This window comes from Echeneis naucrates, chromosome 18 (assembly GCF_900963305.1).
Source record: "Echeneis naucrates chromosome 18, fEcheNa1.1, whole genome shotgun sequence".
In the NCBI taxonomy this organism is placed as follows: domain Eukaryota; kingdom Metazoa; phylum Chordata; class Actinopteri; order Carangiformes; family Echeneidae; genus Echeneis; species Echeneis naucrates.
The window spans coordinates 9,136,737-9,148,529 of NC_042528.1; the positions used below are offsets into that span (position 1 = coordinate 9,136,737).

General features: G+C 43.7%; 1 protein-coding gene across 1 annotated transcript in view; it reads right to left on the reverse strand.

Moving 5' to 3' along the window:
* The window catches only part of ppp2r5b (protein phosphatase 2, regulatory subunit B', beta), a 31,423-nt gene extending 21,475 nt beyond the window's left edge, over positions 1-9,948 (reverse strand). Inside the window, exon 1 of the mRNA XM_029526021.1 lies at positions 8,608-9,948. Coding sequence (XP_029381881.1) covers positions 8,608-8,800 — 193 coding nt within the window. The 5' untranslated portion in view covers positions 8,801-9,948. The remainder of the gene's footprint in view (positions 1-8,607) is intronic.
* Between the last annotated feature and the right edge of the window lie 1,845 nt (positions 9,949-11,793).

The following is an 11,793-nucleotide window of genomic DNA, read 5'->3' on the forward strand; positions in this document are numbered from 1 at the left end:
CAACTGCATCTTAGGTCCTTTGCTTGAAAAAAAAAAAATCTCAGTTTAGAAGGCAGTGTATTTCAAAAGATGTCAGAACTTAAGTTTTTATAGGAAGGACTGGCAGAAAAGTGTGTGACAAAGGTTAAAAGAGAGGGCCAAGTCATGGCAAAAGAAAAAAATGGCATGCCAAACCCATTTTTGAATAATCCCATGTTACTAATAATACACATTTCCAACACACAGGATAATGAACACAGATAATGACCACCTGGGCTTCACAGGCTATGCTTCATATCCCTTACTATAATCAGTTAATTAATAGAATCAGGTTGAATTTCGAGCATTAGTATTAAACTACTCCATCAGACTGTCCAAAGTCTCCTTGGCCACAGAATGACTTTCAGGAATTTAAGATATTAAATTCTCCTTCAAAACCAACATTTGCTTTTGTAAGATGAAAACACAATTTGCACACAGTAAACAAATATGAAAGACAGTTATCCCAGCTGGAGATATCCTCAACAATTGATTAGCAGCTTTGTACCACTCACTTGTTGAATAATAATCTGTTGATTCGCTCCACAGTGTATATCAGTTATTGTGTTTTCCATGCTGCTGCTGCTACGTTTCCCGAACAAGCAAATTTGATAAATGGAAACCAAAAATCTCACATTTTCTTAATTGAGGTCGAATTACCCAGTTCTCACTTTTCAAAAAAATCTCATCCCATCTTGAAAAAATACTCCTGCACAAACTTAAATCAAGACTGATTTTCTTTTTCTCAGCGTTGCATATCCTCAGAACCACAGGAGCATATCTAACAGTGAACCTAAACAGAGATAAAACTTAGTGGTGATTGAATCTGAGAGCTAATTTGCCCATGCTTCATTGTATTCCTCTAAGAGTCATCTCTTCCTTTGGTGGCATACTAGCGCTGTGATTATTGCATCGCTGGCTATTTCATGACATCCTCTCCTCGGCAATGCCCTCTGAATGTATTATTCTTTTTAAATCTCTGCTCCTCCCACCGTTCCTCCTCCACCGGTCAACTTAACGTTCAGTCATTTCCTCTTCCCTCATCCACTCTATTTCTTTCCTTGGCCGCCTCACTTTCTCCCCCACTTTGTCTCCTAATTGATCTGAGACAGTCATAGAGCAAAAACTACTCCATGCCTTCTGTAACCGAAAACCAGGCCCATCAACCCAGCCCCCTACACACACACACACACACACACACACACAAAAACAGACACACAGGGTCATTCAATGTCCCGCAGACAATCTTTGTGCGGGGTTTACTGTTTTGCAGTAAACAGCACATTTGAAGCTGTGCCTGCCTTACATTCATTATTAAACAGCAAACACACATGCTGCAGATTAACGCATAAAATAACACATATGAGGTTAGGTTACTTGGTGAATTGACAATATGTCCTTGTGACAAATTGTTACGTTTAAGGAAATGAGAGTGATGTTATCTGATCAGAAAAACACACCAGGGTCTCCATCAGAAACTCTATTATGTGAATCACTTTGTTGAAGGTATTTGTCTGTTGCAACATACAGCACACTAAAAAGGGGCTAACTATAGCTTTCAAAGCTAAATAGCTGACTAACTTGATGTTTTGGCTGCTAAGTGCCAGTTAATAAAGTTCAGTTTACTACAATAAATTAGCACAGCTTGTTAAAGAGGTATATTTCTACTGTGTTACGTATAGGCTACAATAGCTTACTGCAAATTCCCTTAAAGGTTAGCATTTTCATGGCTGCTGGCTTGCATGGAATGCTAACTTTCTTGCCAGCATCTTCAATACATTTATTGACAGAAAGAAATAATACAGATTTATTATTATCCATATTTTTTAGCCATTAGTTCTTTATAGAAATTAATGACTAAACCCAAGTGTGATTATGCATCTACAGTAAATAGATGCCCACGCTTTAACACTATAACATGGCTGGTACAGTCAATAGCAAATGTTTATGCATTATAAAGCATGATGCAAAAAGACCTGTGGGTTTGCGATATAGATCATTATTCCTCGTTTTAAACAGGAGTGTGGGGCTATAAAGCGTTACTTCCCATAATAATTTTAGTTTAAGTGTTTTATATTCTCCCTGTTACCCCACTTAGCTTCAACTCACCATCTGTTACCTTGTGCAAAAATTCAAATTCTCTTAGATTCTCCTCTGAGCTTGTCTTATACCTTTAAAGTGTTTTGTGGTTTTTGACAGATGGTTAAGAATGAGCGCTAACCTGTCTTGGAAGACCCATCCTGGTTTTGTGCAGGTATGGGAGATTTAACAGGCTCTAAGCTCACACACCATCCTTTAGGTCCTGACAAGAGTTACCTGAAGCCTCCCAGCAGCCCATGCATGGCTATGTTCTTATGTGAATGTCATTAGCTTGTGCATGGTTAAAATAGCAATTAGAAATGCTAGTTTGCTAGAAGGGTATTGTCATAAAACATCTATTTAATAATGACTTCATGAGAGTGCTTTTCTAGTCATGACCTTTTGTTGAATAGTTCTGAGGATTCAACACACAAGACAAACGAAGTCGAGCTGAGCATGTTGATTCACTTTACAGCAGCAATTAGTCCTGCTGCTGCTCTGCTGCTTTCACATTGGTGTGCGAGATAATAATAAACAAGTGCATATCAATTTTTGATGAGAAGGAACCCTACAGATGTAAGAATGTAAAAAACAGCTGTGGTAAAAATCTGATTCTTTACATTTTTTTTGGCTTCATCTGCTCCTGTTTTCCTGATTGGATATTGAGCATGACAACATTTATCTTTTCTTTCAACCAGGATGAAAAATCTAGAGGCTCTCATGACACACAGTTTACAGGAACAGTTGCAGTATGATCATCTTGTGACTTCCAAATACAGATGGCAGTTTGCTCAAGGACTGTTTACAAATAATCTCCAGTTGTCAAAAATGCAATGAGCGCTTAGCAGCAGAGTTCAGCAGGGAAAGCAACACCAAGTGCTGCTGGGCTGAACTGTGCAGAAAGTTTGTCTTGTGTATGTTTTTGTGCTCCAGCTGCGGTAGCTGCTGGCAACAACGTTCCCCAAAATGGACCAGAAAATGTCCCATAATGACCCTGCCCCTGTAAGAACATGCTTTAAACAAATAAGTACTTCAGGAATAATAAATACTTGATGACTATAGTGCTTTGGATTTGATCCTCCAGTCGCTCAGAATAGAATCACTGACCTACTGAATGGTGAAATCCTTAAACTTGAGCCAAACTTATTCCCAAACTGCATCCCTTGCTATGGCATTTTGTTATCTGCATCACATATTGTCTATCATCCTGCAGTGAAGGTGTTTTAGTCACAGTGAATATGGTCACATGTAATATAACTCTTCTACTCACTATCCTGACTGTTGATATTTCTACACACAGTAATGATGCCTCCAATGTGATATTCCTATGGTAATGATATTTCTACCTGTCACCTGTGACAATTACATTTCTACCTTGGGCGATGATGCTTCTGTCTTTGTTGATGTGTGTCCCCCGGGTGGGTGCATTTATGGAGTCAATGTGGCCCTGGATGACTCATACTTAGATCAAAGAGTGAGTCGCGGAGTGGTCAGACAAAGCTGATCATGTTGTGATTGCAGTGCATGCTGAGTGCATATACAGCCTGGATTCAACAGATAAGATTCAGATACATCTTGTATTTTAACACCCAGTGTAGGCATCACCGGGAGAGCAGCAAAAACAGAGGAGGAGGCGTCTGCAAATTAGCTCCGGCAGGAATCAAGACCATGTCTATCTCAAGGTCAAAAGCAAGAAGTGTAGTACAGCAGGATCTTGTATTGATAAACAGCGGTAGTTAGGTCAATAGTCTCAAAAGTCATCCTGTATCACGTTCAAGCAAACAAGGCATTAATTATATTTGTAAGTTTGTGCATCTGCTAACTTGATGTTGATCAGGAATGTGACCTTAGCCTGCCAGAAAGAGCACAACACCCGTGACCAGGAAGCCTGACTGGTGTCTGCAGCCCCAGGGGAGAGCATGGCAGCCGGGGAGGAGCGCTGAGCTATAGGCCTGTTCTCTGGTTAAACAGAGCTGCAGTCATGTAACCGAAGACATGGTGGAGGACAACAAGGAGAAAGCCTTGGATGAAGCTGATGTTTTATCGGAGATGAGGCTTTAAGTTCACATACCTAGTTAAATTCATATGACTGTTAAAGAACAGCTGACATCATTGCAGAGTTTCTTCGTCCATGAAGTCAACACACAGTTTCTGCGAAACATAACCCATGACTTGGTATCAAGTGCAGCTCAAATTTGTCTCCTGCCTTTAAAGCTTTCATTTTTGCTTACTTGCAGTTTGTTTTTTGATTTTCTACTAATGGAAACAGAAGGGAGATGATGACAGCAAGTTAGAGCTACTGGGCTAGTTTCCAGAACCATTAACTCCCAGCACTATCACCACTGGACAAAACTCCATCCTTAAGTATCTTATTATTCAAAGTAGTGATTAAAGTGTAGAAAATCCAGAAATGGAAAGCTTTCGCTGTGCCTAAAAAGACTTTTGATTCCCACCTGGTTCCGCATCTGTGTGACAACACATTAAATATTTTCTTTTGTCTTAGTCCTGGATCTACTGATCTACTGGCCCGAGTGCAACTTCATCAACATCTTATTTGGGGCTTGTCTGAAAATTTTCAGCTGTATAAACATTTCTAACAGGGACCTTTACAGTGTAAGAAGAAATGGATAATCCTGATAAAACCGAAGAAAAGTCTCAAGTTTTATGAGAATTTACAAAAAGCTTTTTCAGCATTCAAAGTGGCTTTACCTAGAATGGTATTGTGGTCTATAAAATAGACCTCGAAGTGGGGAAGCATGGCAGCATAGTGGTTTGCGCTGTTGCCCCATAAAAGAGAAGGTCCCTTGAAAAGAGGTCTATCTGTGCTCCCTGTGCCTGTGTGGGTTTCCTCCCACGGTCCAAAGAGATGCATGTTTGACTTAATTGGTGGCTAAATTCCCCGTAGGTCTGAGTGTGAGTGGTTGTTTGTCTCTGTGTGTTGGCCCTGTGATGGACGGGCGACCTGTCCAGGGTGTACCCCGCCCTCGCTCAGTGTGAGCTGGGACTGGCTCCAGCACCCGCTGTGACCCGGAAACAGATAAACAGTAAAAGATGACTGAATGAATGAATGAATGAATTAAAGTAAAACCTCACCATAAATTCTAGTTTAAATAATTGTTTTAAAAGTAAATCCATTTTTATAGACAAACTGTCCCCTGCAGTACAGTGCAGCCACTGTGAAGTCCAGAACTGGTCCAAGAACACTGTCACCAGAGAGGCCTGTGTGTGTGTGTTGCCCTCCAGACAAACATGAATAAACTGTAAAAGGGATTTATCCTACACACTTCAGCTGCGGATTAATTGGTTGCCTCAACTATCCCTGCAGCTTTTTCACTGGCCAGTTCAGTGTTAACTGGAGCAGTATGAGGGGACTCATTTCACCAGATCATCAACCTATCTCAGTCTCTCTTCTCAGGTTTCCATAGATACTGAACATTTTGTTTGCTAAAGAAATGCAAATATCAATGGCTAAACTTCAGCATTATCTCCGTTGAGTCTTTCACACTATAACTGAGTGCAGAGACAAATTAGCAATGGTGCAGTTACCAAGATGTGATCCTGACAGAGGTCATGGTCAGTTACAGAACAATGGCCCTAAAACTGGAAACAAAACCATTTCCTGGGTCGATGACTCTTCAGCAGGGCAGCTGCTTCATCACTGAACAAGTGTGTGAACAGACAGCTGTAGGTCTGTTGAGATTTCACTCTGGCATTTCCTATTCCAGTGATTTTCAAATATAATAAACCCCATCTTTACAGTTAGACAGCGGAAAGATTTGGTTTAGATGTGGGACAGATTGGGGATTTGTTTGATAGGAAGGTGACGGTTAACTGCAAATTCCAGTCTTAAGACAAACTCCTCAGTGGCTTTGATGCCAAGGCCCTTACTGTCTGCCTCGCTGCAGAGACAGGACTCTACTTCCTTCACTGGCAGAGGGATACTGTTCTGCATTTAGCTGAGGATTTAACCAATGAGGAGTTTTGCTTTTGTTCTTCTAAACTTCTTTAAACCTTCCTAATACTACAAATAAAGTCCCCGTTTGCCTTGGCCTGTTGTTTTTCTACTACAAACAGTTATTTTTAAGTTGATATATTTCACACGCTACTGATGACTGAACTGCAAAGATGCCAGCTATGACTACACTGGTGGTCCACTTAAGATACTGTTGTAGAGGAAATCAGTGTCGCGATAGGTAACAGCTACAGAAACTGCACTGAAAGCTTTACACAATATTATACCACATGCATAATGCACAACAAATGCACTAAACATTTGTGAGGGAAGTCACTGATGAACTGACCTGTTTCGAAGACTCAAAAGCTGTCAGCTAAAAAAAAAAATCCTCCAGCACTCACTAAGTGGCATAAAAGGAAAATCCACCTCCACCATTTCACCATCATAACCTGTAATGTTCAGACCATCCGAAACTCACTTAAGCTTGTAACATATATATCCTACATTTAGCAATTCTAACATTGTCTATAGGAGCTGCAGAAAAAAACTGAGATCACAACATCCGTTTGTTCCAGATAGAAATGTGTTGTTTTTGACTGTAGGATGGCAGATGTGCAAAGACGCAACTTTTGACTGCATTGCAATGTGGTCAACTGAGGCTATGAATAAGAATGTCTCCATCTTCTATGATGGATTTCTTTTTGTTTGGATTGCTGATGTTGCTCTAAAGTACTGGAACTAGCCATCTGACAAACTCCAGTATAACAACAAAATGGATCCACAAGAATCCAATGTGCACCCGAGCAGCAATGTCTCAGAATGGATTTTACCCTGCTGTACCCTTCCCTTCTCCACAGTTATGTGCTGTATTTCATTTTTCAATCTGAATCTGTGAGCCAGAAATAAAAGAGATTTGCCATCATCAACAGGAGTAGTACTTCAAATTAACAATTGCAACGTTATTCCCTGGAGGACAAAACACCCACAAGTCTGTCTACACTTGGCCTACATGCTGCCCGTTACAGACTTTCCCACACCAGGCTTTTCTCCTGTGCCAGTGCTGCAGGAGCTTACTATCAGTTCCTCCTGGGGATCCAGAAACAGTGCCGCAGCAGTGCAGCAGCCATGTGATAACTGGGACTTCTGTCTATGAAGGCAACAGGCAAATCTGAACCAAAGGTGCTGCAAGCTTCCTTCTTCATGGGCCTGAGAGGAAGTGAATGTCGGGGGAATGAAGTGTTAAAACAAATAACTCCATCTCTAAAAGCAGAAAGATCTTCTCAACATAGAGGGTTAATGGAAAGAAATTTCAGGCTACATGAAAAGGAGAGTTACTTTATAAAGAGGGGTCAGAGGCCTATGTGAGGACTTACCGTGTGTCTTTGTGCTAGACACATGGGTTAGATATACAGGGAGAGGACGCATAAAGGGTACAAAGTACATGCAAAGAGGAAAAAAATTAAAAGGGAGGAAACGTGAAACAAGAAAAAAATACTGTCAACTCCATATAAACACTTCTATAGATAAGCTGCAATGCCAGCGAACTGACAGAAATGTCTGTCTGACAACGACAATGAGCTGAGGTTTGCTTGTTCTCAAAAGTATCCAAAGCACAAAGTGATGATCCACGACCCAAAAATGTACAAATTCAATTTACAAAATATGAATCAGAATTTTCTTTAGCATTAGACTGCGCAGGCGGTCCAGTGTTTGGCATGCATGCTGTGTTATCAGCGTCCCAGGTTCGATTCCAGCCTGGGGACCATGCTACAGGTCATTCCTCTCTCTCCTCCTGTTTCCTCTCTGCCACTTACTGACTGAAATTAATTTTTCATAATCGCTAATTGATATGCTACCAGTTAATTGCATACTTGATTAATTCACTAATCGTTTTAGTTCTTCTTTATTAATTTAGCTGTTCTTATGTTCTGTTTTTTCTGTGGTCATTTTCTCGAACCTGTCCCAGACTCTGGGTCTGTCTGCAGCTGGAGCAGGTAGGTGTGTGTAAAGCGGCTGCTACTATATTTTAAAGACAAAGTGAATGGGGGCTAAATCGTTACATGCTTTCATTCTGAACTGATGCAGAACAAGCCCACATATCACCACAGTTCAAACTGGCCTCTGTGTAGTAACAACAGATTCTGGATTACCAGAGCTACCGCAAATGGTGCAGCTCTGACTGTCTGAAGGTGGATGTCAATTTTTTCGTTAGAAAACTGCAATTAGTACAGATCTGTTCCCCTATTTTGTGTGATTTTGTTCTAGGTTTGGTTTATCAAGTCAATTTAGGAGCATGTGCCACAAACTGTGTGCTGTCAGAATAAACATCCTCCTGCAGACTGGATGGGTGTGTGAGTAAGTGGCCAAGGTGAGTGACTGAATGGATACATTTAAACTTGAACCTTGAACTTGAATGCTCTGTGTAAGTCCAAAAAAACACACAAAATATTACAATCACCAAGATTGTGACATCTGTCAGTCCACTGAATACACCAGGCCTTAAAACCAGACCGGCAGTGACCTCACTGGACTTCTCCTCCTGATCAGTATCTCACCTTTCAGCAGGGGCAGCGGGGTGAGCTCCACCTGGGAGCTCTGGTAGCGGAACTGGGACGAGCTGTGGGACCTCCTCTGCCGGGCTCTGCGCATGGACCTCCGCGGGAAGCCGTCCACCTTCTCCGCGGACGGCACCGAGAAGCTGGTGGTCGGCGAGGACGGGCTGGAAGGAGGCAACTTGGTCGTCTCCATGACGGCCCTTGATGGCGGTGGGGATCCGCTGGAGGTGGTGAAGGGGCGTGCGCCCGTGCCTTTGCGCGTAAGAATGCGCAAGAGAGGCGTTTGAAAGGGGATGCGCGGGTGAATGGAGGGTGGAGAGGATGGAGGAGTGGGTGGCTTTCTGAATCACAGACGGATTATCAGTTGATCGGAATGAATAGACCCTCCAGGGGGTGGTGGCGGAAGAGGAAGAAGAGGAGGAGGAGGGAGCAGGGGGAGAGGGTGAGAGATAAAGGGGGTGAGAGGTGAGGAGACTGGATATTTTTCTGGGTGTCCAGTCCCGTGCTGTGCGCCTCGCTGTCTCTATCAGAGCCGGACTGGAAATGGCAGCATCCCTGGTCCTTCCGTTTCTTCACGCACAGATGAGAAATCGCTTGTGTATCATCCCCGTGGAGGAGTAGCCTGTACAGCTACCAGATGATGCTCAGACAGGCGCGTCTCCTCACTCACACTCTCTCTCACACACACACACATACACACACACACACTCACTCACACGCGCTCTCTCTGCTGCTCTATTGGCGTCATACACAGACTAAGTCATCGGCCTAGATCAGGATATATATTTTTACAATTGTTAATGCAGCCGAGCTCCTTGTGTGAACGAATATCGCTGTAATCAAGCACCGATGAACCTCGTCCTGTTTATCCACATCAAAAACAAACAGACGGACTCCGGGTCAGTTTATAGCTTATTCTCCTCGATGATGCTCTTTATCAGTAAAATCAGTGATGGGTCCTGGCGGTGGATGATGATGATATCAAAAAATCATCAGTCTGGGCCCACCTCGGCTGCCGCATCACTGTTGTCCTTCTCGCGTTTTAACGGATCCTCTCTCGACCGTCAAGACGGCCGCACCTGCTTGTTATTATTGTTATTTTATTATTATTTCTCTTCTTTTCTCGGAGGTGGCTAATGTGGTTCTCCGCGGTTAATATCCCCCCCCCCAACCGCCTCCTCCTCTTCCTGCCGTCCTCCAACCGTATCAGGGCGGGGAAACAAACGCTCCCTCACGGCTCGGACATGTGCAGGTCCTCCGCCAGCGGCCGATGCAACACGGAGCCCCGCCGCCCCGCTCCGCCTCTCCCTCCGCGGTGAGAGCGAGAAACAAGGCGAACAAACGAGCCACCTCTCAGCGGCGGCCCGGAGAGAAAAGACCGAAGGCCGATTATACAATAGCACCTCGTCCGTGTCTGTCAGACTGACGCGGTTTTGCTCCTGTCCCCCTTCACGGTTCCCGTTATCCGGTCGTCCTACGGCGTCTCGGAGAGCTGCGTCAAGGGCCGGTGGTGAGTTCGGAACACGCAGGAAATGAGCCCCCCCTGCTTTCACAATAAAATAAGAGTCAGTGTCAGTACAAGTGGGGCTCTCCTTACACAAACTGACTGGCAGCCAAATGAAAACAGGACAAACATTATCCTGTTTGCACATGGAAAGGTCTTATGCTGCTGTTATGAAGCTCATCTGATAACAGCCTCCGTAACCTTCTTGTTTCAAAGAAAGTTCCCAAAAAGCCTACTCAGAGTCAGTTAATAATTCTGTATTATTTCCTGAATCAAATTTTATCTTAACCCATGTCAAACTTTCCAGACTCTACCTAAGAAATGTGGATTTTTTTTTCCTTCATAACGCTGACCTCTGGAAATTGAAAGTCTCTCTGGGCAGATTGGCCAGAGGGCATTTCAGAAGCTTACAGGATTGTGGCACGTTTTCCATGTAGGCTACTGGATTTGACAGCCTTAGCCTGCTTGCTTAGAGAAAGCTGTTTTGGGGAGGATTTTATTTTGAAAAGTGTGCCCGGATACTGTCTTTTCTCCCTCTGTCTGCCTTGAAACGGTCCCTCAGCCTAAAGGTGGTGCAAGGAGAGAGAGAGAGGAATGAGGCTCCACACTGCGGATGACGCTATGGGATGGATTTATTTATTTATTTGTCTTTATTTATGTGTCCTGGCCGCGCTCCCTCGAACCCGCTTCATCTATAACACATGCTGCTTCGCCCTCTTATGAAATATCCCCTCCTCAGCATCGACACTGCCTCTGTCTGACTCCCCCATTCCTCCCCTCCCTCTCCCTATCCTGAGGTGAGCGCAAGTGTGTGTTTGTGTGTTATTGGTAGGTGCATGCAGGATTGTTTTTGGCTTTCAGGATCAAGTCCCATCTATTGTTCTTCTCAGCACTAAGCCACTTGCTATTTTGCGCCCTCTCTCTCTCTCTCTCTCCCTCACACACTCACTCACTCACTCACTCACACACACACACACACACACACACACACACACACACACACACACACACACACACACACACACACAAAGGCGCAATTACCCTCTCTCTCCTCCACCTCACAGATCAGAGTCACACCTTGGCTGGCAGTCAGTGTGTTTGCGCCGCCAACCCTGAACGCTTATTATTAGTCCTCTCACCATAAACACTCCCCAGCCTCTTAATCCTGCGTGCAGGACAAGGGCGTGCGTAACTGCCCCACCACCACACCACCACACTAACACACACACACACACACACACACAGTCCCCACCTCTCTGTGAGGTGTCACAGGTGAGCTCAGTCGGCTGCTTTTTGGGAAAACACCGGGGAAGGAGGGTGCTGGCTGCATGGCTGGCCGTGGAGGCGCTGCTGGCCTGCTCTGCTTCACATCAGAGGTTACTTATACCGGGCTGTTCAGGACACAGAAATCTGAAGACAAGACTGTTAACATCACACTATAATCATGACCTGCCCTCTAACAAAGTCATCAGTCACAAACCTTCAGCCCATTTTCAGTCTGTTCGCATTTGTCTGAAGCCTCACTGAAAAATAAGATCCACATTCATCCCCTTTGAAATCACAGCAACTTTGAGCCATATGCTGAAATGCTAATTTTAAACATACAGGCCTATAACTGTTCACCATCTGAGGTTAGCATGCTGCCTGAAGGTACTGTAATCATGAACGAAAGTATTGGACAA